Source organism: Branchiostoma lanceolatum, chromosome 9, assembly GCF_035083965.1.
Source record: "Branchiostoma lanceolatum isolate klBraLanc5 chromosome 9, klBraLanc5.hap2, whole genome shotgun sequence".
NCBI classification, from domain to species: Eukaryota; Metazoa; Chordata; class Leptocardii; order Amphioxiformes; family Branchiostomatidae; genus Branchiostoma; species Branchiostoma lanceolatum.
In genome coordinates, this window is record NC_089730.1 from 14,951,412 (window position 1) to 14,978,924 (window position 27,513).

Genomic DNA, 27,513 nt, shown 5'->3' on the forward strand with positions numbered 1-27,513 from the left:
GTAACCTCCAACATTAATCCGCCGAGTTACATAAATCCGCCACATTAAAAAACAGTGGGTTTGAGAGATCTCTAGTGCAGCACCCCCAGGTATGCACAGTTTAGATATATACAGGAGTGTATTATACTGGGGGACGTTGGGTTGGAGATCTGTTTGGACGTATCTTTTCAGGGGGGCGGAATTATGTACCCTGGTGGAATTATGTCAGTAGATTTTATAAAACAACAACAAAAAAACTCAAAAAAGCATGAAGAGTTCAAGTTTCCGATTTATTGTACACGTTCATCAAAATATTGTCACCCGTATCTATATTTTGTGGAAAAAATAAAGCTGCATTGTGTACATGTACAGTTGTCTCTCCCCAGGTCCTGTCAAAGTATTGTTGTCTATATTCCTCATCTTTGTTGTTGTTTACACTATGATATTGTTGTTTACACTATGTTGTTGTTTACACCCCCGTTCCATTAGAGGCTGCAACCACTGAGCAACCAAAAATTTCACAGGTCACTCAACAAATTTCATAAATAAGGAACAAATTTTGTTAACATTTGGTGTGTTTTTCACTGTATCATGTTTTGTTATCTTTTAAATAATACTTCAACATCTTGCATCGTGTTTCAATTATAAAATCAAGGGTCATAGAATTGCAAATTCAATTTTGGTCACTCAAAAGCAGCTCAGCGATCGTAGTCTAGTGGAAAGCGGACATTATGTCAAACCTCAGAAACTACAGTTGTACATTTAAAATGCACGTTAAGGTGCTGATTCAAAATCAGTTAAGTCACGACTCTAGTTTTGGAACTGAGCTGTTTTGGTTTTGAATTAAGGCTTTGGTAACAGAATAGTTAGACTATGATCTTAAGTACAACCTCTCTGTTTTTAAAGGATATTAGACATCCCCCCCACCCCCACATACAAGCACAGGTCAAAGACTTGGAAATATTATCATGGACCTTGAGTATATGTTTAAAGCTGCCATTCACTATGACTCATAAACCATATTTATACACTACACTGGCAGCTGGGCATTCTCGAAGTATTCCAATTCTGTACTTTTTTGTTTAATCCATTCTCTCCTTGACTTTTTTGCTGGGGTAATGGCTACTAGTATTGAAAGAGCTAAGCCAGAAAAAGACAGATAGATTGTACATACTTAAAATAGGTCGAGGCTAAAAGGAATATGAAATAATATACTTTTGAAAATGAATCATAACTGCAAAGCCCTCTGCAAAAGCAACTTGTCCAGGTAAACTTCATATCATAATTTTGCTTCAATGTCTTCATTGTTTTCTAAGTAACAAATAATTACACACTTGGAAATGTGTACATATTCAGACATATACATGTACATACACAAAATTACTGTAATATAGTGTCATTGGGGAATTATGACAATAAACATTTGATAAAAATATTTCTTTGAATAGGACCATGACAGGGGGCAAATAACATAATAAATATACTAATAAAAGGTTTTATTGTAGGAGTCATGATATGACCTGCATCAACAAAAGTTTGAGTACAATCCTGGATTTTGTTAATTTTTGAACTTATTTCTAAGGTTCTGGCACCCAAAAGAACAATATTTTTGATAGTGGCCAAATGTCATTTAAATGTCAATTACATACTATATCTAGGAATTTATTATTACCTCATAATTTCAGTTGAACACAATTCCCACATTTCCCATACATTACTTTTAAACAGGTCCAGACACAATTTGCCATCAAGAACAATTAAAGCAGCCAAATTTACCAAAAATTAAGCACTCAATTTTACCTTTTTACATATTAATCACAGTACTTTCTACGCCTGGAAAATAACATTCCTGGTCTGTCATACCACCCTAAAAATCCACTTTTCATACATATATACATAAATATATATATGTTATATATATATATATATATATTGTCTTGTCTACTACCACAGTACAAAGTGTACTTCACTGTACACGAAGATCAACACAGCAATCCACCTCCAGTGGCAGTATAGGTGCCTGAAAAACTACAACCACTATAAAAGTCGGTACCGACATGCACACATACACAGTCTATAACTACTATGGTACACATCTGTCTTGGAGAATAACCTCTATCTTTGGACAGTCATCAAGTGCATATTTCAAAGGCTCGAAACAAAGACCTTAAACGTTGTTGAAACCTGTACAAACATATTGCTGGTCATACGTATACCTGGCTGATGTTTTCTATTATCATCTCCTCATACAATTTTCATAGCACAATTTACACAATACAGAACAGGTTTAATTATTCCTTCCATTTTTTTATACCTGGCAAATACACCATTTATGATAAACACAACAAAACATCAAGTCGATATGAATCACCTTTCAATTATACGATCATAGCCAGCAAGATCCTATAGATAATAGACGTATAAATGCACCCATAGACAGGAATATTCCTTAGAACTGCTTTGCAGTTGTTTTTCATACACAATGGTTTTAAGTTAACATCATCTTTGAATGTGTTACGTTACACTTTAAACACCAGATTTGTTGAGCTCCTGAGACAAATGTGTGAAGACAAATGATGGCTATAATTATCCCACTTTTATTTTTTTTACAAACAAACATATCTTTAATTGAGTAAGACTTGTGTGGAAAGATACGTTAACCTCACACCACCTAAGCCACTGGATGGCAAGCTACTTCAGTCATTCATTCATTCATTCAAACCAGCTGCGGACAGCTCAGTAGAGAGAGATGAGCCCTGACCAGTGTCTTTATTTGTAGACTCCACGCCCAGAAGTTCCGTCAACAGCTGACACGTGGGCAGTTGTCCCGTGATGTACCTTAAGACAAGATACAGTGGACCACGTAAGTACAATCTTGCACCCCAGAAAAACTGATCAGATGATCAGAGGCACCAAAAGTTTTAAGGGGAAAACTAAAAGTGCAACCCTAAAAATTGAGCAAGGGAAAGCAGGGGAAAAACTGAAAAGTGCAACCCTAAAAATTGAGCCAGGGAAAGCAGAGGAAACTAAAAAATGCAACCCTAGAAATTGAGCCAGGGAAAGCAAGGGAAAAACTGAATAGTGCAACCCTAAAAACTTGAGCCATAGAGAGAAGGGAAAACTAGAAAGTGCAACCCTAAAAATTGAGCCAGGGAAAGCAGAGGAAACTAAAAAATGCAACCCTAGAAATTGAGCAAGGGAAAAAACTGAAAAGTGCAACCCTAAAAACTTGAGCCATAGAGAGAAGGGAAAACTAAAAAGTGCAAGCTTCAAAATTGAGCCAGGGAAAGCTGGGGACAACTAAAAAGTGCAACCCTAAAAATTGAGTCAGGGAAAGCAGGGGAAAACTACATTTTGTAAAAAGTGCAACCCTAGTAATTGAACCATGGAAAGCAGGGGAAAACTGAATAGTGTAACGGTTACCCTAGAAATTGAGCCAGGGAAAGCAGGGGAAAACTGAATAGTGTAACCCTAGAAATTGAGCTAGGGAAAGCAGGGGAAAACAAAGAAGTGCAACCCTAGAAATTGAGCTAGGGAAAGCAGTGGAAAACTGAAAAGTGCAAGCCTTGAAATTGAGGCAGAGGTGTCCATACCTGTATGTGGAAAGTATGAAATATTTGTGGGGAAAACTTAAAAAGTGCAACTCTGAGGATTGAGCTAGAAGAAAGCAGGAGTGCACACCAGTATACAGGAAATACCTGTACATCTACGGAGAAAATGTGCTTGCAGAGCTCATGCACACACAGATCTTGAAGACCAAAGTTCAGAAATCAGCATATCATGCTAGTGCACATTTAGCATTACATTACAAGAACTTAATGCAGGCAGCAGCAGGCCATGCTGACTAAGAATATGTGATGAGAAGCAAAATTATAACTTATTTCTAAATTAAATATTACATTCATTACTTCAAAGGTAGCTTTTTCAACAGATTAAACTACTCATGATATACATGACTTGTATGGCAGAGAAATTACATGACACAATCTCATACAGTTGTACATGAACACAAAGTTACTGTGTACTATACTGTTCCACTTTTCTTCTTTATAGTTACTGAGTATGAATTCTAAGTCTATTAGACAAATTGTTTCTACAGACAGGATAAACAGACTTAAGAAACTATCGTACATGTACTTTAAATAGCTGCCTCTATCAACCCTTCTAAACCTTTAGCACACTGAAGTAGCTGTTTGGCACCAAATTTTCCATTGGTTACAGAGTTAGGCAGCAGGGAGAAGGTTAAACATTCTACAGTATCTTCTGTAACATTGTGAGACTTACCTGAAGACGAGATGGTCCTTGCCGATGAAGCAGGCTCTCTCGATCTCCGTGAGCCTGAGCAGCAGCTCCCCAGTCTTGTTGGGGTCCTCGGGGTAGTGGGACTCTGTGTAGGTCTGTAGTGCCACCTGCACCTGGTCCTGGTAGTCCAGCAGGAGGTTCCTGTTCTTTATACCCTTCACATCTGCAGAGGGGAAAATGTTTAAAAGGCTTAGATGTGTGTACATTGTTTTTTCATATTTTTTCTTTAGTGTTGGAGAGAGAGGCTTCGTACTCAGTCTGAGGTTCGACAGCTTGTATGTTTATATTTTGATTGTTGCAACCTTCGTCAAGAAGGTTAATATATTTATTTGGCTGAGTGTGTCTGTCTGTCTGTCTGTCTATGCGTGTGTGTGTGTGTTTGCGTCTGTTTGTGATTGTGAACAGCATAGCTCTGGAAGTTATGGATGGATCTGTATGACATTTGGTATGTTGGTAGAGGTTGGTAAAAGGACGAAACAATCTACCCTTAGGCTATCTTATTCAATGACACTCGGTGACTTGCAGCCGATGCCTAAAAATCATACGATGATCTAGAGAACTATAGGTGTGTTACTGCCAAGAATGTCATTTAAGAGCTAGCCGACTCGTTGGCTAATTGATTTTCATACAGTTTGACAGGGGCTTCAGGACCAACTTTAGAAAATGTAATGTTTTCACAATAGAAGCAGTACGAATTGCCAACAAAAGCAAATTTTCATTAACACTTCATCACAGGTCACACAATTTCTTGCCAGTGTCAACCCCCCCAAAAGCCTAGGCCATGTCTACAGCCAGCTGTATTTGAGAGATCACACCTAGAAGAAAAGCGAAGTGGACATGTCACTGGACATCAGCCTTTCAGCTACAAAGCAATTATCTATTGTGATGCCCAGCTCAAGCCAAGTGTGAAAACCGTCGGTTACAAAAGGGTGTCCCTGAATCCAGGGCACGGTGATCTATTTATGGGTAAATTGAGGGGGTACGGAGATGACCCGAAGGAAAGGTCAACTGAAATTGCGTTTTGCTTCACTTGTCGTCAACAAGACATTACTGTACTGTGACAGGTGAACAAGGTGTGCTGCAAACTATCAATTTCTATTTTTCAAGCACTAGAGATGTCCCTGTAGCTCAACTGGTAACAGCCTCACAGTTGGGCGCCTGGTTCCAATTAGCTGCTAACTGGGAGACGCCAGGTTAATCCTGGGTCAGGACATCATGGTTGGGGCTGCAGCTGTCTTTCGGAAGGGACATAAAATGGGTGTTCCGTGGATGCTAAATTGGAAGGGCTAGCAACCCCTAGCTGTAAAAATGTAGCCTGCTGCTACTGAAACAGCAAGGAAACATGCTGCTCTATGTGCCACCGGCCACTATAAGGGTCTAAATGAACAAACTTCTCAATGATGTTCCTACCTGGATTTAGAAGGATGAGGGCCTTCAATGCGACATACTCGTTATGGTCAACCTTTAGCCTTCGCAAGTGTTCCACCTGCAAGATACATGAGAAATAGTCAACATTCATACATATCAACTGGAACAATCAGACATGCAGTGTTAGTGCAGAAGCACCCCCTGTCAACCTTTACTGAAACTGCATGTTACCAAGTTCTCCACTGTAGACAATATACTAGTACATGTGGTGTACATACATGCATGGTAAACAAATAATGTATAAACTATGGGTAAAACATGTAAAACACAAATCTACAAAAAGACTGGGTCATTAGTGTGCTGAAAGCATCCAACACTATGATACTGCCCAAGAAGACCACTCAGAGGAATGATTAAAATCTGGTCTATGTGGACCAGAAACGGCCCTGTAGTGCCAGAATGAGCTACTTCTTCTTTACCTTATAAGCTATCTACCATAAAAAAATCAAGACCATTGCACATTCATGACAGATGATACAAAAAACGGAAGTTCTGCTGCAGTATCAAGGTCACACACCAGGGGGTCTATCATCCATGTGATGAAGAAGGTTTTACAGAACTAAAATCTCCCTTGTGCAATGAATGCATCCAGCTCCGTGATACATGTATCTATGTGCCAAACAGGTACATCAGGAAAGAGACTACAGAGAGGCCCTGACCTGGTCTATCATCCATGTGATGAAGGCATCCAGCCCTAAGGACTCTGCTTTTTTCTTGCCCACCTTTTAAGACTTAAACAAAAATGCCCCTGACGTTCAAGAACAAGCTGCTAGGGGCCCCAAACCTATACCACTTCTTCCTATATACCCACAAACCAACATGTACACCGTGAAAGAGACTACAGAGAGGCCCTGACCTGGTCTATCATCCGTGTGATGAAGGCGTCCAGCCCTAAGGACTCTGCTTTCTTCTTGCCCTCCTCAGTTCCATACAGCGCGCTGGTGTGAGGCAGGGAGTGGAAGCAGGCTGACAGCAACAACAGGTTTCCCCATGCACTCTGCAACAACAGGACTTGGTCCTCACTCTGCAGGGGGGAAGCACATTAACATTACTGTTAGCATAGTTCATAACACCTGGGCCGTACATGGCCAAGGACCGCTAGACAGAAGAAAGCCTAAAGACTGACAACGGAAGGGTTCCTCCAAAGGAGTGATAACTTCCTGGAATGATGAGAAGTTCATCTTTGTTGGTGGATTTCAATGTTTAATTGTAATTTTCAATATTTATAGCATGTGTAAACCAGTGGTTGAGTGACCCTGCCACTGGACCAGGAAGTTGTGAGTTTGAATCCCGGCTGTGTCGCATGTCCAACATACACGCTACAGGAAAGGGTTGATGTTCTTAGGACAGGATGTTTGGCACTGGTCCGCTGTTGATTGTACTTTTCAAAAAGAGCTAGGGAAATATTTTCCTGGTACCATGAACCTGTAAATGAATGCCTAGATAATGTGCACAGCATCTGTCTTCTATGTCATGACCAGTGGAAGATCTTTACAAGGAATGGTGGATTCAAATCTTCTCAAAGATTGGTTCTATACAGTCTAAAATTTGTGCAAATTTTGGGTGTGTTGGAAGTCAAAGTTGAACCCTGCTGTCATCAAGCTGCCTCTGTCAACTAGAATATGTTGAAACAGATCATCTGCATCTGTTTGATTGCCAACATGATGACTTAGTGTAGAATACAGACAGTTGTGTCAGTGAGTGATGTTCTTTTCAGCACCAAGGACAGATACCAGAAATGGAGTACCAATGCAATACCAGAAAAGGAGTCATTTTTTAAATGAAATGTTTCATTTCAGGTAAAAGTTTCAATATGGTGTATAAAACAAAGGTTTACTGGATCATTAAATCTTTTAGTAAGTAGTTGCAATGAGAAACAGAGATACAGTAGGCCATCTAGCAGCTGCATTTCAAACTACACCCGAGGGGGGGGGGGAATAACAATTACCCAATAGCTTTGCATGTCAATCATGTCTGATATGAGAGGAAAAAACAACAGTGGCAGTGTGTGTATGCAAATACCAGGGAAACAGGGTGTCCTCTGGGTGTCCTCTGCAAAAGGAGGGTGTCTAATTTCTTAGTGTATGAGGCATCCAGAAGACGCCCTGCTAGCTAATAGCCTGGACTAAATAGCCCCAACTCAACCCACCTCCACTTGTGAGAAGAGGGGCATGCGGCAAGCCCATTTGACCATCTTCCGGAGCTGGATCTCCGTCATCTGACACAGCCGGGCGAAGTCCATCTCAAACAGCTGCATCTGCTGCATCTCGTCCATCAGGGACTCCAGGGTCAGAAACTCCTGGGAACACAAACACAGGATTCTTATTACACAACATTACACGTGCGGGTACATGTATGTGCAAATACAGGTGAGTTAGGAACTCCTGGAAAGACAAACACGGCATTCTTAGACAACAAAATTACATGTATGTAAACTACAAGTACATGTGAGAGACTCCAGGGTTAGAAACTCCTGGGAACACAAACAGAGGATTCTTAGGTTAGGTCACAGAGTTACATGTACATCTCTACCTTAAACCAAGGTCACATACTAAGGGGCAACACAGTATTGCCCTTTCAAAGTTCCTTACCTGCAGAAGTGGTGGTATCGTTTTCTCTTGAGGGTAGTCTGAAAGAGGCTCCTGCTTGACCTTCACCAGAGGCTGGTTCCTGGCGAACCCGTTGGCCGCGCTTGGCGTCAGGGGCTGGAACGGTGCAAAGTTTAACTGTCCGGCCATGGAATGGCGCCTCCTCTTGGCTTCGCCATAACCATTGTTCTTTAGTTTTGCCGTGTGCAGCGCCCCTTCATACGTGGAACGGCCACCTCTGGTACGATCCTCGCGTATGGCTGAAAAAAGTTCATATTCATGTATGTTACAGCATGTCATTTTGCGCATGGGAATAGTATAATGTGCGCCATCTATCTGTTTGCAGGTAAACTGCAGGACACTAAAAAGTCACACTCTGCATTGACATCATCAAATCATACAAATTTCACTCTCTACATGTGTAAGCATTGTGTATGTATTGTACACTGTATTGGTCTACCATTCGAGCTGCAGGTTTCGTTCTGTCTGTTGTTATTAAAAAAATCAAGGGCTGCCTTTGAATTGTAATGATCCCAACTGATATGTGAAGTGATATGTAATTAACACAAGAAGGTGAAGTGACAATATGCTAGATTTTCTGCCCTTCTCTCCGCATTGCTAAAAGATCAGAGGACTTTAACTCTTTTCCTACCACCTAAACCCACAGCAAATATGCACGTTGAAGGTTAAGGAAAAATCTAAGACATGACGCTCACCTTCTAGTTTCATCCCTTTAGACAAGCACTTGGAGAACCTGCAGGCAGGACACCGTTTTCTTGTCTTCAGCGACACGTCGCACTTCGCAGCTGCCAGACACTTGTAGTTCTTCTTGTTCTGAATTGTCCTCTTAAAGAAACCCTTGCAACTCTCGCAGGAGAAGATCCCGTAGTGAAACCCGGAGATCTTGTCTCCGCAGACGGGACACGGCTTCCCCACCGGACTGTCGCCGTCCGCGGTCGTGGAGGAGGTGGGCTGCGAGCTGCTGTCCTCTCCGACCGAGTCGCTACTGGTGCTGTCCGGTTGGCTCGTGTCCAGGAATGACGACGGCGACTCCTCGTTTTTCACCGCGGGAGAGCGGGGAGACTGCGAGGGGCCGGCGACCGCCACCGGTTCCTCGGGCAACGACATGGGCGAGCAGGGGCTGGGGAGGAACATGGGAGAGGACGGGGACAGGAACATGCTTGGATGCGACGTAGCAGGCATCATTCCCCCAAACATTGACCCCGTTGCCATGGACCCCGTGGCCATAGGGACCATTGAAGGATAGGAATAATTGGGAATCTTCTGGTTGGCCCCCGACGGTGACCTGACCGGTGACTTCTGTCTGCTTCTCTGTGGAGGAGGCATGTTGATCCCCATGGTGGCCATGGGGTGGTGGCCGGGGTGCAAGAGGCGAGGGGAACCTTTCAGCATCAGGTCCTTGTCTGGTAGAGACTGTCTACCGGCCGGGGAGGGGGGCTGATGGTTTGGTACATCTCTTTGGGTTGGTTCCATCAGGAAAGGCGGTGATGTCAGGAGGCCGTTCAGGTTCTTGCCTTTGGACACGTGCTGCCTCGCTTCCAAAGGTTTTGCCTCCCCGTTTGAGCTTGACCTAATATCCTTCCACGAGAGGTCAAGGGCGTTTTCCGGTGGAGACCTTGTTCTTCTCTGTCCACCGTGCTTGGGGAGGGGACTCAAGGGGCCGTAGTTAGACTTGGGGCTGAGAGGCGAGGACCAGTCACCCAAGGACATCGGAGTTCTGGGAGAACAGATGGGAGAGTCCAAATTAAAGTCCAGGTACGACATTGGGGAGCAGTGAGGTGTGGCGGGGGAATGTGGGGTGGACAGGCTACAGTCAGACGTGGCAGGAGAAGACCCCTTCCACCTTTTGTCTTTTTTCGGAGGGGGGGTGGGGGGCAGGTAATCTCTATCTCTCTGCATCAATGTGGACGGCCCGTCCCAGTCGTCTTTCCTTTTTTCTCCACGTCTCTCGGCCTCGCCGTCTTGACCGTTCGCTGCAATCCCAGCGTGGGACCGCGCATCGTTGGAGGCGTTCAGCCAGGGTACCTTCGTACCCGAGTGTTCACCGGACTTCGAGAACATCTTCCAGTGCACACGCAGAGGCAACTTCGGAGTCTTGAAGGTGGGCTTGGGTGGGCATAGAAGAGACCTCCCAAGAAAGATATGTTCCCCAAGAATTGGGTTAATTCCTTTGGATACTAGACTTTCAACAGTACTGACTTTGTCATAGGGTTGGTGGTTTTGAGCGCTGTCCACATGAGCTCTATGTTCGGTCATTGTGCTCGAGTGATCTAGGTTTTCCCCTGCTGATCTACACGCAAACCCCTGGAAGGCTCACAACATCGGGGCATCCCGGGAGGGTCGGACGGTGGTGAGACTCTCTGATTGGCTTGAAGAGCAGGGAAAAAGTCTTGATCTACGATAGAGATGGGATGATAGAGAACCTTTCAGCACCTGTACAAACATAACAGAAGAAGAAATCAGTTGGTGGATCAATGACAGTTTTCTGTGACAAAAAAATGCACTCTACTCTAGCTACAAATTGTATTAAAGACCCAAAGGGGCCCATCCTAAAAAAGAGGGTTTGGTTTGGTGGCACTGTATTGTCGATTATGGGTATGACCAGAGAAAAACAAATGCAAATTTGTTACCTACTAGTAGCTAGAGTGTAGAATTCATAACATATTTTATATGCACCACCATATCATATGATACAGAAGTGTACACAGACACAAACACATTAATATTCCTAATACCCGCAGTCAACGCATAATACATGACATCCATATAGAAGTAATAAAAAATGATTTAGACATTGATTGTAACAGGAAAACATGATATGTTGACATGAGGTTGACATTCAATACTACGACTGTGGTAAAAAACAACACATTATAACAACCAGAAACATTTGAATGGCAGACAGACAGTCTGCAAAAGCCTGCTCCAAAATTAGAGACAAATAAATCTAATGTGCAAAACGCTCCTTCACAGCCATGGGGCATCCATTTCATAACGTGTCAACCTACTCGGCTGCTACAATGTATATTCAGACACTGTTAAACTTAAGCAACTAGTCACGTACAATCCTTGACAGTCCTGACGCAAGACCAATCCTCTGCCAATTATGAATTCTCTCCCGTCCACTTAACGGTAGATCTTTCCGAGAGACAACCGACAGTTCCTACCCTTACCTCGAGCATGACGCAAATGGGAGGACTTGTATATGTCTGCGCCTCTTTATATCCGCACGTAACTGTGGTCCCGTCTGACCCACATGCTTTTATCTGGCAGTACCTATTTCTACATGGGTCCGCACATTTGATTGACTTATCTGTACAAAGAGAGAAGGGGCGGTGCACCTTCTGACAAGTCCCTGGGAAAGCTAGCACAGAATGTGGCCGTTTGTTTGTGATGACCACCCGTTGGGCTAACCCTTTTGGTCGTCCCTTTTTTTTCCGGACCCGATTTCTCCCCTGAAAAGTCCAGACCCTGTGTCAGGGGAGCTCTCACCATTCATCTTAGGGTCAGTTAGTATAACAGGCAGACATTCCTGGGAACAGGTTAGCTGCCGTGTTTTCAGGTGACCTTACATGACCCTGAGTGATCTAACAGGGCAAAGTTGGACTGGACAGTCCATACAAGCTAAGGCCTGCATGTCAAGAATTGTCTGTACTATTTTGAAAAGAATTAAAGGGCCTGCGTGACACCCAGTGACACACAATACCAACATATGATAGAAGAGATAGACAACTGAAAACTAAACACCAAGATATCTCTTGACCTGCTTTTATCCTCAATACCCTTTGTACAACTGGACACTCTTCTTTTTTTTGTCCTCAAAAGAAAGTACTTGAGCCGATTTGAATGGTATCTTTATGTCAAGGACTGTCTGTGTTATTTCTAAAGCGGGGTCAACGGGAAATTTAAAAGAAAGGGACGATCCATGGGAAATTCCAAGCGAATGTTCATGTGACCCCCGGTCAGATTTCCATGTTAAGCTAGGAGTCAGTGGGTCAGACAGGTGGAGGCATTCCTATGGCTATGAAAATACGTACATGTAGATATCCCATTCACATCAGGTCTGATGTCTAGGTGCTGGTAATATAGAAATATGGCCAGAAAGTCTACATTGTGTCTGGTGGATTTATGATATTGTCAATATTATAAATCCACCAGACAAAGAATATGAGATATATTGATTGGAAAAACATCGAACAAGGTAGTACTGTTTTAACCTTCAATAGGGAATTGGGTGCCAGATGGCTACTTCAGTATGCTAAAGGTTAAGCACAATTTTTTCTGAAGGGCAGCGAAATGCAACCAGTATAGGACTTTTATACATCGATGAAGGTTAGACATCAAGGTAACAGTTACTCAAGCAAATGGATGATATAGGACTGTTATCTTTGTGAATTAAGTATTGCAGGCAATAGTCAGAATTTATTCATCATGATATATTCAACCATACATAGTAAAGTTACATGTACATCTATCATACATTTACTTACACATAACCACAAGTCTCTGGAAGGGTTTTTTGCACCGGAAAAAATATTTTCTTTGAGACTATGACCCAAGAAACTTAACAACCAAAATACCAACCTACCACCAAACGTAGTCCTAGAAAAGATGTCAATCAACCTGAAAGTTGCCCTAGCATACCAACACACCAGTCTACTACTGTCTTAAAAAGTAAATTTTAAAAATAATTTCTATCTGATTGAAAGTTGTCCTAGCATGGTACTACAAGTAATCATTCTATCACAAGCGAGCAAACACAACACTGTCCCTCTCACCTCCACACAAGGCACAGTGATCCCTGTCTGACCCCCATTCAATCCCAAATAGCCTAGTGACCCTCCACTACTGTGTCTGAATTGGTGAATGAATGGGGCTGAAATGAATGGGGTTGCCAGGTCACCAAACCTTATGTTTGGGTTCCCAGAGGAATAAGGCCGTCCTGGAGCGAGCATTAGACCCCAAGTTGATCTCTCCTACTTCTACTTTTCTGGCACATTTCTATAGCCTGTTGGCGCACAATTATTCAAGGTGGGAGAGACTGGTAGTGGTATTCAGGTTGGTGGGAAAAGGTTACGTTTGGTCAGGCGTCTGCCTTAACCTTGACCTCATGTAGGCAACGAAGGTCAGCCTTCAATACCATGGCCAGCCTTTATTCAAGCATAGGTCAGGAAATCAAGGCCCTCTCTGGGAAAATGCAGATGGCATTTCTAGGATAGATAAGTTAATCTTTTTAGTCTTTTAAATCTTTATATCTCATATTTAGATGGTATAAAGAAATTGAAGTGGTCTCCCACCACTCCATCATGTCCTAAAAACTACATTGTAAATGATTAAAGAAAGCAATTATAGGGACATTTTAAAATTGATAGGATGGACAATATAGGCAAAAAAGCGATACTCTTTGAAAGCTTTTACATGAGGTACCTGAAATTCCCTATCTACCCAAATTACTTCATATCTAATACAATAAATACATGGTAATAGATACTTGTATGGCAGTTAGGGGCCCAATGAGTTATAGCTACAATGATAAGTAATCCTGTATTCCCAGCCCCAACTTAAAAGATCTCCTATTTTAAACCACACGGCTATCATTCACTGTTTTTCTATAGACAGTCTAATCAGCAAGGAAGGCAGCAAAGATACATCATGAACCCCCCAGGGGTATCAAGTACAGGGCAAAACTATTTTCAGGACTTGCAAGCCTCAGATCAGATCTAGGTTTATGCATACATGCAAACTAAAGACCAAACATTCTCCTTGGTGCTGAAATGACATCCTTAACTCGGGGAATTCCCAATGTTACATAATCCTTATCTCTTTACCTTTACAGTAACAGTTAAGTAACATTTAAGCCTGGCTGGGCAGAGTTCTTCATGGTTACACTCCTATGCTTTGACACTCCTATATTTCAACACACCTATATTGCAAGTCCCCCTAATGCTAACATAGAGGTGTCGGAGTATAAGGGTATCGGAACATGGGGGTTTCGGAATGTAGGGCTGTCTTTTTCATTACAGCAATGGAAAATAGAAAGTTTGAATCTTTTCAAAAAAGCTCATTCCTTGACAAAGTCTAGGGCTGTTCAGCCACAAATTTGGCTCATTTTACTCTTGTGCCAAAATTGAGTTTGATCTTATTACACACTTTGAAACGATTCTCAATTAGAAGAGCTCTAAACCAACCCATAGTCTCAGAGTCTCGTCTGCTATCAAATTACAACTAGATAAATAACGTGTGCAATGACAGTTCTAGGTGCTTTACGAATATTAATTGCACTTGTTACATGAGAAAGATTTGATAGAATGGTGCTGCTCAGAATGCAGTGGGCGACCATAATTCATATCTAGGTCTAAGCAAGAAATCCCATTAACATTTCTACATGATATACCTCTATCTACCGAAGCGGTGCAATATACTGGTTACGTGATATTGTATTATTAATTTACAGTTCATAAATGTAACTACCGGTAAAGATAGACATTTGTATCCACATGTAGAAGTAGATCACTCTGTTGACCAAAAGCCATACAAATGTATCTAGAAAGGAAATCCCAGAAACATTTCTACATAACATTCCCTACTTAATCTTCCAAGGTGGTGCAATATACTTGATATCGTATTTACTATTCATAAATGTAAAGCTAGATAGACATTTGTATTCACATCTAGAAGTAGATCATTTTGGTGACCAAAAGTAATATGTAGGCAGGAAATCCCAGAGACATTTCTATATGATATACATTTTGTACCTTACTTCACCTCAATTGAAGATGACTGCTTTACCCTCACCCTTTTTTACCTTAATCTTCCAAAGTAACTTGCAATATACAGGCAATATACTGGATATTGTATTTACAGCTCACAAATGTAAAGATGGACATTTGTACCGACATGTAGTGGTAAATTATTCTGGTGACAAAAATTCATGTCTAGGCAGGAAATCCCAGAGACATTTCTACTGATAAGACCTTAATCTTCCAAAGAAGTATACATTCATATGTAAAGTTCATAAAATTTGATGTAAAGCTAGACATTTGTATCCATGTGCAAAGGTAGATAACATAAAAGTGAATAGGACTAAGCTTATCAGAAGCAGAGAGAGGATAGAGTGAGGTGGAGAAGGACGGTGGAGGATCTATTCATGGTGCCCCAACGACCAAAAAAGAGGTCAAGGGATAGGTGAGGTGAGGTAAAGGTACCGTAGAAATTCTGGTGACCACAAGTCCTATCTAGGCAGAAAATCCCAGAGACATTTCTACTGATATACCTTAATCTTCCAAAGCAGTGTAAATTTGTATGTATAGTATACACATAAATATAAAGCTAGACATTTGTATCCGTGTGTACTGGTAGACTATTCTGAATCGTTAGTCATATCTATACAGGAAATCCCAGAGACATTTCTACTGATATAGCTTAATCTTCCAAATCAGTGTAAATTTGTATGTACAGTTCATAAATGTAAAGCTAGACATTTGTATCCGTGTGTACTGGTAGACTATTCTGAATCGTTAGTCATATCTAGACAGGAAATCCCAGAGACATTTCTTCTGATATAGCTTAATCTTCCAAAGCAGTGTAAATTTGTATGTACAGTAACTGTTCATAAATGTAAAGCTAGACATTTGTATCCACGTGCATGTACAGGTAGATCATTCTTGCAACCAGAAGTCCTATCTAGGCAGGAGACATTTATACATGATGTACCTTCAGTCTTCCTGAAGCAGTGATAAAAACTGATAACTGCGCCTACACACAGTTCCATAAATGTAAACTTCACAGTAAAGCTAGATATTCGTATCCATTTGTAGCTCCAGGCAAGGGTAGATCATCCTGCCTATCTCTTGCATCCTATTGTAAATCGTTCTAAGTTCTCAAGGACTTGATTTCATGGAAAGATATTTCAGTGACATATTGACGGGATCCCACGGAAAATCCATGCTGCCCTGCCAAAAATAGCAACTTGAAATATGGGAAGAAAAACCCAAACCTTGAAAATAAGACAGTAGGATGGCCCAGCTTAAGTCATATCTAAAAAGCAAATCTCCACATATCATGACATTTCTACATACCTTAAGCTTCAAAAGCAGTACAAATGTACTGGTAACATGATATTGTATAACAGTTCCATGAATGTAAAGCTAGACATTTGTTCTGTTCCATTCAATGCCCTAGTTTGGAAAAAAAAACCCTGCTAAATGTAGCATCCAAAGTAAGCATGCACCGGGCAGATTCTGGGGTGAGAAAAAACGTAAGAGTATGTTTATTCGAGAGATGAGAGTAGCAATTAATGCTGCAATATGTGACACAGAATGTTCCAGGTGTGATGAGCTCGCAGTGAGAGCAAAAATAAAATCACGGTCTAGCAATATTTTATGATATTAACGAAAGTTTATTGCAAGTTCTTGCCCAGAGGCTAATACATGTAACATGAAAAGGACAGACAAACAATTGGTAACAATATAGCATGTGACTACTCTAAATACTAACAATAAATTCTAACTTATTGGGTTCGACTTCATTTGCCGATACAGTGGAAGACGAATGATTCCACTTTTTCTGCAATGTGTTCATTTTGTGATGTTATTAGAGGAGAGTAGTTTTCTTTATGTCTGTAAATGTGGAGAAATAACAATGGAATTTGCAGTCATATACTATTATATTCACATACCTTCACTTATTTTAAATTATAGATTATAAATATGCCAATCATCTAATGTTTAAAAGGCTGACATCTTCAGAGACATCTTGAAAATGATTTGATTGATTTGATTTTATTGGAATTTAGGATACCTATAGGATGCTACCAGACAGGATTCACCAAGTTTGCTCAATACAGATTGAAATCTGTGCACGGAGACTTGCCCCAAGAAATATTAGGTCTCTTGCTGATTCAGTGATTTCATTTCACTGCACTACATGCAATTTGTTAGAAGCAATACGAACTTAGCGTACTATTTATACTAACCCCCTGTTCATTCATATTGATGTAGACATGGAAGCTGATTGCTTTCTATGCCACACAATGTACCACACACAGATGCCATTAATCTGGATGTAATTCATGTATGCACCAGTAGGTGGTGACTAGTCTTTGGGCAAAGTTTGGGGAATGAAATGTCCTTTTGGTTTCTTCAACGAAGATGATGTACATGTAACAAGACAGCTACATTAGGAGATGAAGTTGGGAACATACACAACAAATCTCTAAATTCATAATCACACCAAAACATGCTATTTTTCACAAGCTGGTTATAAAGCCTTTCCAAAGATACCAGGAGAGGATAGGATGGACCTATTTCTTTATTTTTTCTCTATCTAGACTCTCTCTGTCTCTCTCTCATCTTTCTGTCTTTCTCTCCTCTATGTCTCCCCCTCTCATGCAAATATCTATCATATTTGATGCCCTAAACTGTACATCAGTACATCCAATTCCAACCTGTGCCTTTTTATGTACCAGGTACACGTACGTGTATATCCAAACAATTCCAGTTCTCATTTCAGTCTACACTGAAATACATGTTTGTTCATTTAGACCTTTGTAGTGTCTAGTGGCACACGGGGCAAAAAGTTTCCTTGCTATTTCGGTAGAAGTGTATATTTTCACAGGGGCTAGCCCTTCCCTTTGACGGCACTTCCTCGAACACGGGACCCCCATTTAATGTCCCTTCCGAAAGACAGGTGCAGTCCCGTTTGAGATGTCCTTCCCAGGATTGAACCGGAGTCTCCTAGTTACCAACTAGTTGGAACCAGGAGCTCAACTGTGAGGCTGCTACCAGTTGAGCCACAGGGACGTCCTAGGAAACACATGTTCTAGACAACTAAATATTGAACTTAAAAATTGATCTTACCTGTTCTGTCTGTGATAATCAGCCTCTTGGTGAGAACGGACTGAAAGGCCGATTGGCATCGTCAAGGACTCTTCAACACCGACACTCCTTTCCACGTGGATGTAACAGGAACCTACAATAACGGCAATAATGACAATACCGAGGTCAGTTTAGTCAACAGGAAAATTTCAGAGAAAAGGACACAATTCTAGGAAGAGAATCCCCAAGGAGATTTCCAACAGTGTCCATGGCAGATTCAAGGCTATCAAATCAACTGCAGCGACAGTTATGATCCTTTCAATATCATGAAGTTCTCATGAGAATCATTTGATTGGCAGACATAACTGCAGCACATATCGCATCGCCTGATACATGCATGCGCATGTATGCCAGATGTATAGCTGCCGTAAAGCCTTGCGTGAACCTAGCGACATCCAAGACTCCGACACAAGGTTACTGCCGTTCAGCTGGCGTATACACCCACGTCATAATCACCCGAGACGGGATGAAACTGAACAGTGATGGGTTCTGTTATGTTCGGGCAATGAGAACCAATAATTTGGCGCATGGTGGGCGCATTCATTACTCTGTATCTCAGCCATCACATCTCCACATCTAGGGGCAAGCTCGCCGCTGAAAAATTGCCGTTTCCACTACAAAGTGCCAGGCAGGTATTAGCCAGAAGGGATTAACGTAACTCAATAGGTATTATGAACACGCTATTCTAGGCTAGTGGAATGAAAAGAATGGGAAACAATACTGCTTCACTCAGTTAAATCTTAAAGGCATTTAATGTAAGATTTAGACGATGATGTCTGAAGTAATGTTTTTGTTATTCATTTACATACTTAAGTAGAATCAGATCTTTAGCATTGGGTAATGATATAGAATTGAGTCAGCTTACAGATGTGACCTATGTGGTAGAGACTGTTATTCTCGCATGTAGGGCTGTTTAGTCATAGCTGATGCTACAGTGTATAGGGCTGATGTGTGTTAGAATTTTACCATGGTCAATACTGACCGACGGAGGTCATATGTAATGATATTTAGGGGGTGAAAATGCAGCATCATTGGATTGTATCAATGTGTAGAAAGCTATGAATCTTGTTAACACTTGGCTAGAGTGTATTTTTTGGTACCACCAGAAATGAGGGGACCTTCGTGAGGCTTTTTTTGCACTGTTTGTCAATGATGGAAGTATGAAAATAATGATGCAGATGTGCTAAAAAGTGCCCACTGTTGTCAATAACATGCAGATTTTGTTATTCTAAAAATTTTCACTTTTGCAACCAAAATCTTACATAGAGCCCCTTTAAGTAATTTTGTTCCCTTGCCTTCACTAATTACTGAAATATAATGTGCTTGCAATTCTTCTCTTCCTTTCTAAATCAGTGTCAGACTTCGATTTGTTGAAATATCAAATGCCTTCCAGCAGAGTGCATCAATGTCGGTTACGCTATTTATCGTAATTGTACATGACACTAACCCACTTACATTCTCAAATCACTAATTTTCATTCCACAATTTGAAGCAGGTACCTAAAAATATTTGTGTGGCAATTACATATAACTGTCCCACAGGAAATGTCAAATACACTTGGCTAGAGTGTATTTTTTGGTACCACCAAAAAGCTGAGGACCTTCGTGCGAGTTGTTTTTGCGCTGTTTGCAAATGCTGGAAATATGAAATAATGATGCAGATGTGCAAAAAAGTATCCACTGTTGTCAATATATTTTGTAATTCTAAAAATTTTCACTTTTGCAACCAAAATCTAACGTAGAGCCCCTTTAAGTAATTTTGTTCCCTTGCCTTCACTAATTACTGAAATGGGAGCAATTATTCTCTTCCTTTTTAAATCAGTGTCAGACTTCGATTCGTTGAAATATCAAATGCCTTCCAGCAGAGTGCATCAATGTCGGTTACGCTGTTTAAAATAATTGTACATGACACTAACCCACTTACATTCTCAAATCACTAATTTTCATTCCACAATTTGAAGCAGGTACCTAAAAATATCTGTGAGGCAAATTAAATGTACCTGTCCCACAGGAAATGTCATTTCTATACAACTTCACCACTGCCAACTCCCTGTCTACTAATAATACAATGTCATGTGCTTCTCTGGAAGGTGCCGGTCTACTGCTCCCGTTATTACCATTATTGCTTATGGCGTCAATAATCATATCTAATATGACACTGTCGAACACTTCGCGGGTTCGGCACCGTGTAATCAGATCAGCGCAGTCGGAAATGTTCCGAGTCGATTCTGCCATTGAAAAAACGGCGGTTGTACAAAACATGATTATTCTGCAGGAAGCATGCGTCATGAAATATCTCCCAATTAGTTGTGACATAATGAGGGGCTTTCATTTTGCCCTAAACTCAGCAAAACAGCAGTTGTACAAACGTACATGTCTGATTATTCCATATAGGGAGCATGTGTCATGAAATATCTCCCAATTAGTTGTGACATAATGTTGAGCTACTAGCTCGGAGAGGCTTTCCTTTTGCCCTAAACTCAATATTATGTACATTTTAGTTTTCACCACACTGACTGAAAAACAGCAGTTGTACAAACTTACATGTCTGATTAATTAAAATTAATTATAATATTCTGTAGGGAGCACGTGGTATGAAATATCTTCCAATTAGTTGTGACATAATGTAGCTATAGAGTATAGTATAGCTACTAGCTCGGAGAGGCTTTCCTTTGGCCCTAAACTCAATATCATGTACATGTACATCATAGTTTTCACCATTGAAAAACAGCAGTTGTACAACCTTTTGATATACATGTCTCATCATTCTATAGGGAGCAATGTGTTATGACATATTTTCCAATCAGTTGTGATATAATGCAATAGATGTAGATACTGACTGTGAGGATTTTCTTCAGTGCCTAACTCAATATTATGTCTAGTTTTCATCACTGAAAAACGGCAGTTGTACAAACCTACATGTACATGTCTGATTATTCTGTAGGGAGCATGTGTGATGAAATATTTTCCAATCAGATATAACATAGTGCAATAAATGTAGATACTAATTGCGAGGCTTACCATTAGTAGCAAACTCAAAATCATGTATTGAAGTTTTCACCACTGAAAATCGGCAGTCGTCCAAACCCAGGATCATTTTGCTGGGAGCATGTGTAATGAAATATCTCCCAAGAAACCATAGATTGCATTCGCCAAAAATTATTACTCAAGCAACTGGATACGATTTTGAAACAGTCAGACGTTTCAGACAGTATCCACTGTCTTTCGTCAGTGACTAACGATAGGACTGAGAACACCAGGTTTTATACCAAAACTCTGAATAGATATGTTAATGAGGTAAAGACAATTTAGGATGTCTTGAAGTAGTCTTTAAAAAGAAGATCAATTCAAGACAAAGTTTATGCCAATAGTTCAATTAGCTACTGTTGTTCTAGTACAGTAACTAAATGTTGCTTGTCCCGGGGTTGGGGGTGGTGGGCAGTGCATTATCCCAGGTGCCTGAAAGTTGAACGCGTAGACCCCCTTTCCTGTATCTTATTACCTGGATGTCTAACCTTCATCAACATAGATTGCATTGTACTCGATATGAAGAGAGGAAGTATTGAGGGATGAGCAGTATTCCGATTTTTTTACTGCTTCAAATGACAATAATCAGATGTGACATACTGTTTTGCAATATTATTGTAGCTACTGACAGAGATCTTTCTTAAGTAGGGAACTCAGAGTAATAAATCAATGAAACACATTATGAAGCAGATACAAGTATTTGATACAAGATGTACAGATTTGTAAACCAGATATGACAGTGTAAACATATTTTACATCTAGAATTACTGCTACGTACCGGGTAATGAAGAAGCATACAATATGTCCTCGCCCTGATATTTTGCACGTAAGTATGTAAAATAAAAATCTGTTGTCCTATTGGTATGGTGCAGCGCAACTAATTCTTTTTAATCAACCTCAGTATTGCTTAAACATACATGTATGCTATGTGCTAAGTATAATCTACAAGGATATCTAAATTGTATCAAGAAATAGTGCAGCACAACTATTTCTTTTTCATCAACCTCAGTTGCTTAAAATGCACTTATCCTATCACGTATACTACATGTATGTACTAAGTATAATCTACAAGTATATCTAAATGGTGTCAAGAAATAGCACCATTAATAAGTCTTCCTCCCTAAAGATCTAGAGTCACTGCCAGTAAAAAATAATCTTCCTCCACGTAATCATGTAAGCATCATAACCATCTTAGAAACCGATCTTCTAAGAATTAATTAAATTCTAGACCCAACCCATATAAAACGGAATTTGATCCAAAAAGAAGGTAACTAGATATATTACTTGAAGACTTCACACTAGTGTGTTATCAGTGATTGAAGATGATATCACTTCTAACCTCAATTTGATATGGTTCTTAAATCAGGCAACTATGTACATGTAAGTAGGACAGCTAGATAAATGTGCTTGCTGCAAAAATGCCTCTAACCATTTGTTGTAATGGATAAAGATCAAAGTTACACACGATGCACCTCAATGTAAACTACAGTTGCCCGACATGTTCAAATAGGGCTACAGACCTAACTTCCATTAACATGAATCTGCCGTGTAACATAAATCTGCCACTTTGAAAAACACTTGGAGAGATTTCTAGTGCAGCACCCCTCAGGTATGCACAGTTTAGATAATACGGGAGTGCATTATACTGGGCGATTTTGAGTTGAAGATTTGTTTGGAGGTATCTTTTCAGGGTGGCAGAATTATGTACCCCATTGGAATTATGTTAGTAGATGTTAGTTGTTTTTCAGTAAATCCACACAAATTTAAAAGTAGCGCTGGGTTTGTTGACGGCAAAATCATGGTATTTTCTCTAAGTGGCTTCAAGTTCTCAAGCTGGCAGCTGAGGTTGACGGGCCATTTCCTGAGACGAATCTTGGCAATAACCTTATCAGTAACACCTGTGACGCCTGACAGTAGAGAATCTTCATCCTGACCTTTTCTACCTACAACTTTTTAAGTAAAAGTGCAGCCGAGTTCAGGGCTCAAAACACATGCACTTTTGTGAACCCAATATTGGAGCTGTGCACCAAATTTTTCACTGTGAGTGCACCTGTGCGCCTATAGATACTGTGTGGGGTTACGTATGGTAAAGGTACTGTTGTACACTAGTATACAGCATGTTCTCAACATTTAAGAGTAAGAAAAAAGGAAAGTTTTGTTGTTTTACTTGTCTAAATTTTTAAAGTTAGCAATGGAGTTTTTGGTTCCTTGCAATCTTTGAAAAGCTTGAAATGACTGATCCTGACTGTCCACCACAATTAGCGGTTCGACCAATGAGAGAGTGACTGCATATTCGTCAAATATTTGCATTTTCATGTTTTAATTTTGCATTTCTACATTTTGACAGAGGTGGGCCAAGCAATGGTATCGGTCTATTTACACTAGGCGCGTGAAACTAAAAGATCATCATGTAGCTTTTTTGTGAGGCTTTTGAGCACTTTTGATAAGAAATCCTCACGCAAATGTGGTAAACAGTGGCATTAAATGTCCATTTCATAAAGATTACAGCAACTAGAATATCTCTAGTTTTCAAGCCTCATAAAATGCTCTGGGTGCCTTTAAGGTTGCATGTACCAGCATCCCCAAAGAAGAATTTCGAGCGCTAGGGTAATATCCAAGAAAATTGAATCTCATATTTCAACCTCCCCGCTCTCTCAGACGACAGATTGAAACATCTTCCCGAAATTGGAAATAGAAAGTGCATCGCTAGTATCTTATGGCGAACACGTCAACTCGTTCGCAGACTGGCATTTACACTTTTACGGCATAACAGTCACTTGCTATTCCGCCCACTGCCTGCGTGTCAGCACTCTCCGCAAAACACGAGACTTGATGGAGCCCCTGTTATGAACATTGATCATCCATGCGTTCAGACCTCTTGACTCATGACTCACGATCTTCGCTATAACTTATATAATTGCATAATCTATAAGTAGGACTGTTGAATCAAGGAGTTCCTTTTGCGTCACAGTTTTTCATTCATACATTCACTGAGAAGTCCTTGTGCTACATGTATCATCAAGCATCTACAGTTCCAAGCGTTATCTTACCGTTACCTGGGGGACTCTATAAATTACACGCTCAGATAATCCAAGGGAAATCAATTTTAACCTATAAGATCAATGATATACAAGGAAAGCGGCCAGGGGGCCCGATATCGACCTTGACCTCTGTCTTGCCGACACCTCCCCACATACTTAGTATCATCACAATCCATCAAGAGACGCTTGAGTGATGCTGACCACAAATATGCGGAAACGAAAGCATACAACACACCAAAAACACTACCTCCATTTTCACAGACTGCAACGGTGTCAGTAGCATAAACAGTGAGAACAGAAATTCCATAATATTGATGAAAATGTTTAAAACTTTCAAAAGTATTTTTGATCATCCTGAATGATGATTCTGGAGGCAAACTGCATTTTAAAACTTGGGAATATATATTATATATATATCCCTCGATAAAGACTGAATTGTGCCAAAACCAGCAGCAATGCACTGATGAATGATTAGTCAAAATCATTTCATAATTCTTCTGGCATTTAAAACATATACTGCACAAAAAAGGGGTTCAGAGGGGGAAAAGACCTTGAACTAGGAGTTATTTTCTTGACATTTTCACTACTACTCCTGTCCATAATTCAGTGCCATTAAATGTTCCAAATATCAACTCTAAATCTGACCTTCAGTGAGGCCAAGGCTAAGGTTGGCCGGTTGTTAAGTTGTTTATGACTTTGTACATATATGCTTTGGTGATGGTCCAAAACAATTAAGTATAAGGTTTTGTATTTTACGACAAGATACATAAAATACTGTGAAATGCAAGGCTCTTCTTGGAATTAAACAAAACCAGAGGGCAAAAGAGGCGAGCCAAAAATAACAGTAATATGGACAAGCAGTGCAGGCTGCCCCGACGGCTGACTAAGCTATGGGAGAGAGTGAGTGAGTGAGTGAGTGAGTGCAGGCGACGTTTTAAGAAACTAAGTTGCTGTTTGCAGCGTACCCTGTCCTTGGTGCTGAACGGTTCATTTGTTGAAAATTGGCTTGCCAGTAGCAGGGTTCTAGCCAGCACCTGTCATTCCATCATTCGGCAGAATTTTGTTGCATACCTGTATGATTGGAAAATTTATTAGACCATTCCATCAACCTTGACGGACAAAACCCATGAGTAAAGATGTTAAAACGTCCAAACTTGACTAAATTGATGGAAGTTTGTACATGGTAACAGAAAAAAGAAGATAAGGATCTTTCCGTCAATGGGAATCGGGATGATGGAAAACAATTTCAAGCTAGCTTGAGCTCTGGTCAGTAGTGCAGTGATTTGTACACTGTTTGGTTATTTTGTTGACGTGTCTCTCACCTCATCTTTAATCTATCCCACAGAATATCTCACAACCAGTTTTCTCTTGTTCTGTTTTCGATGTGTCTGATATAGATATAAATGGCACGTGTGACCTTTAAACATCATTTGGAACTTTATAATTGTCTCTCTAAGGGCCTTTCAAGTCTGCGGTTCTTAGATGTAGAAACAAATTGAATTAGTTTTTCAAAAGCATACATGTAGCTTTCAATCACCGTACTGTAACAACTTCACAATATGGAAGACTACATACAAAAACTGTAGTCAAACACAAACACTGTGACAGTAGATAAAAGGATCATATTTCATGTACATTTCACTCTCTTTTATTTGGTACGTTTCCAACAAGCACCAAACGTAAACATTGCTCACTGAATACTTTAGGACGTGCCAACATTGACCCGCTACATATTCTGGTTTCCCAACCGCACGTTAAGTGGAGGAAAGTTTACACAGTCAAGTTTAGATACAACTTTCAAGTTCACTGATGTAGCGCACAAACAAGGCAGTCCGCGGGAACAAAAAGTAAAAGACAGCAAAGCACAAAAAACATTACAAAACTTAGTCATGAGGATAATTTGTGTATATTTCTTCCAGCTATATTTCTTTTTCATTCCAACAAACAGCCCGGCCAAGCCCCAGTTTGGAAATGTGACCCTAGCATAAGTTTATGCATGATAACAGATTGACAAACAAACAGTCATCATTGCAAAAGACGTTAACGTTGCTTGCTACGTATACATTCTGTATCTGATCAATATAGCCGCCGGTTGAACCACCCTTTGGAGTAACACACCAGCTTCACAGGCAAGCTGTGCAGCAGCAGCTGGTTATATACACCTAACCTCTGCACATCTAACTGTAAGCGTTGTTTAAAGCTATCTTGTGAGGATGCTCCTACAGTACTTGGTGGCAACGAGTTCCAATCTATGACAGTTCCAGGGAAAAACAAATTTTTGAACACCTCAATCCTACTGGTTGATATCTCTGGTACTTGACTGCATGAATATTTTTTGTTCCATTCTAAGCAGGTATTAGAATACTTAGTAGTCCATACATATCTCTATCCATGGCTCTATGGTGCACCCTTCCTGCAGTTAAAAGGCCTGACCAGTGGGAGAACTGCTCAAAGTGTGATACAGCCAGACTAGGAGCTATCTTGACTCGATCAGACGCAAGGTTGCCTCACAAATGGATTTACTTGATTGCCCAGCCTGCGGCTACACGTTCTGCATTAACAATCGTCTCGTGTGAGACCAGAGGAAATTCTTTCAATCTACAAGTATTACTCGAGACATCGATTACAGCACATCAGCTTGTTCTCTAGTGGCACTTGGTAATACATGTAGCCCAGCCGTTCTAACAAAGTAGACGGATGGGTGAACATCAAAACAGATGATTGAGTACAATGGTAAAGCTTGTTAAGGAAGAAGACTTTTTATTATTGGGTAGGCCGAATACTCTCTCTTCGTAGCCAGGGGCTGAATTGAGAGGAGTACACAATTGGCGGGGCTGAATCGTAAGGGTCTGGAGCGACTGCCATTCGGCGCGCAGGTGACCTCAATACGACAATTGCCCCATACAAGGCCAAAGGACAGTAGGTTTTGAACCACTCACACCGGGATGGACCCCTACTCTTTTCGATAAGTGCAGTGGGTTCTTTAATGTGTCGGAGGTATGGCTCTCCTCAAACACAGGATCTCCATTTAACGTCCTTTCCGAAGGACGTTCCTAACCGAAGCTACTACTCATTTACATCTGGGTGAAGTGAGGAAAGTCGTGTTAAGTGCCTTTCCCAAGGGTACAACACCGGGGCATAACGGTGGTTTCGAACCCGGGACCTCTTGGGTATGGGCGAAACACTCTACCGATTGCGCCACACGATGCCACTTTATGAAGATGTACAAACAGTTTATACATGTACATGTACA

The 27,513-nt window shown here is 40.7% G+C and overlaps 1 protein-coding gene across 2 annotated transcripts in view; it reads right to left on the reverse strand.

The window, feature by feature from the left end:
• Window positions 1–250: 250 nt before the first annotated feature.
• The window catches only part of LOC136441322 (retinoic acid receptor RXR-gamma-like), a 73,002-nt gene continuing 45,739 nt past the window's right edge, over window positions 251–27,513 (reverse strand). For both annotated transcript variants that reach the window (XM_066437554.1, XM_066437553.1), the window contains 8 exons: window positions 18,176–18,287; window positions 9,014–10,751; window positions 8,301–8,557; window positions 7,859–8,008; window positions 6,566–6,733; window positions 5,692–5,767; window positions 4,264–4,444; window positions 251–2,817 (listed from right to left, as the gene is read on the reverse strand). In XM_066437554.1, coding sequence (XP_066293651.1) covers window positions 2,688–2,817; window positions 4,264–4,444; window positions 5,692–5,767; window positions 6,566–6,733; window positions 7,859–8,008; window positions 8,301–8,557; window positions 9,014–10,574 — 2,523 coding nt within the window. In that variant the 5' untranslated portion in view covers window positions 10,575–10,751; window positions 18,176–18,287 and the 3' untranslated portion in view covers window positions 251–2,687. The remainder of the gene's footprint in view (window positions 2,818–4,263; window positions 4,445–5,691; window positions 5,768–6,565; window positions 6,734–7,858; window positions 8,009–8,300; window positions 8,558–9,013; window positions 10,752–18,175; window positions 18,288–27,513) is intronic.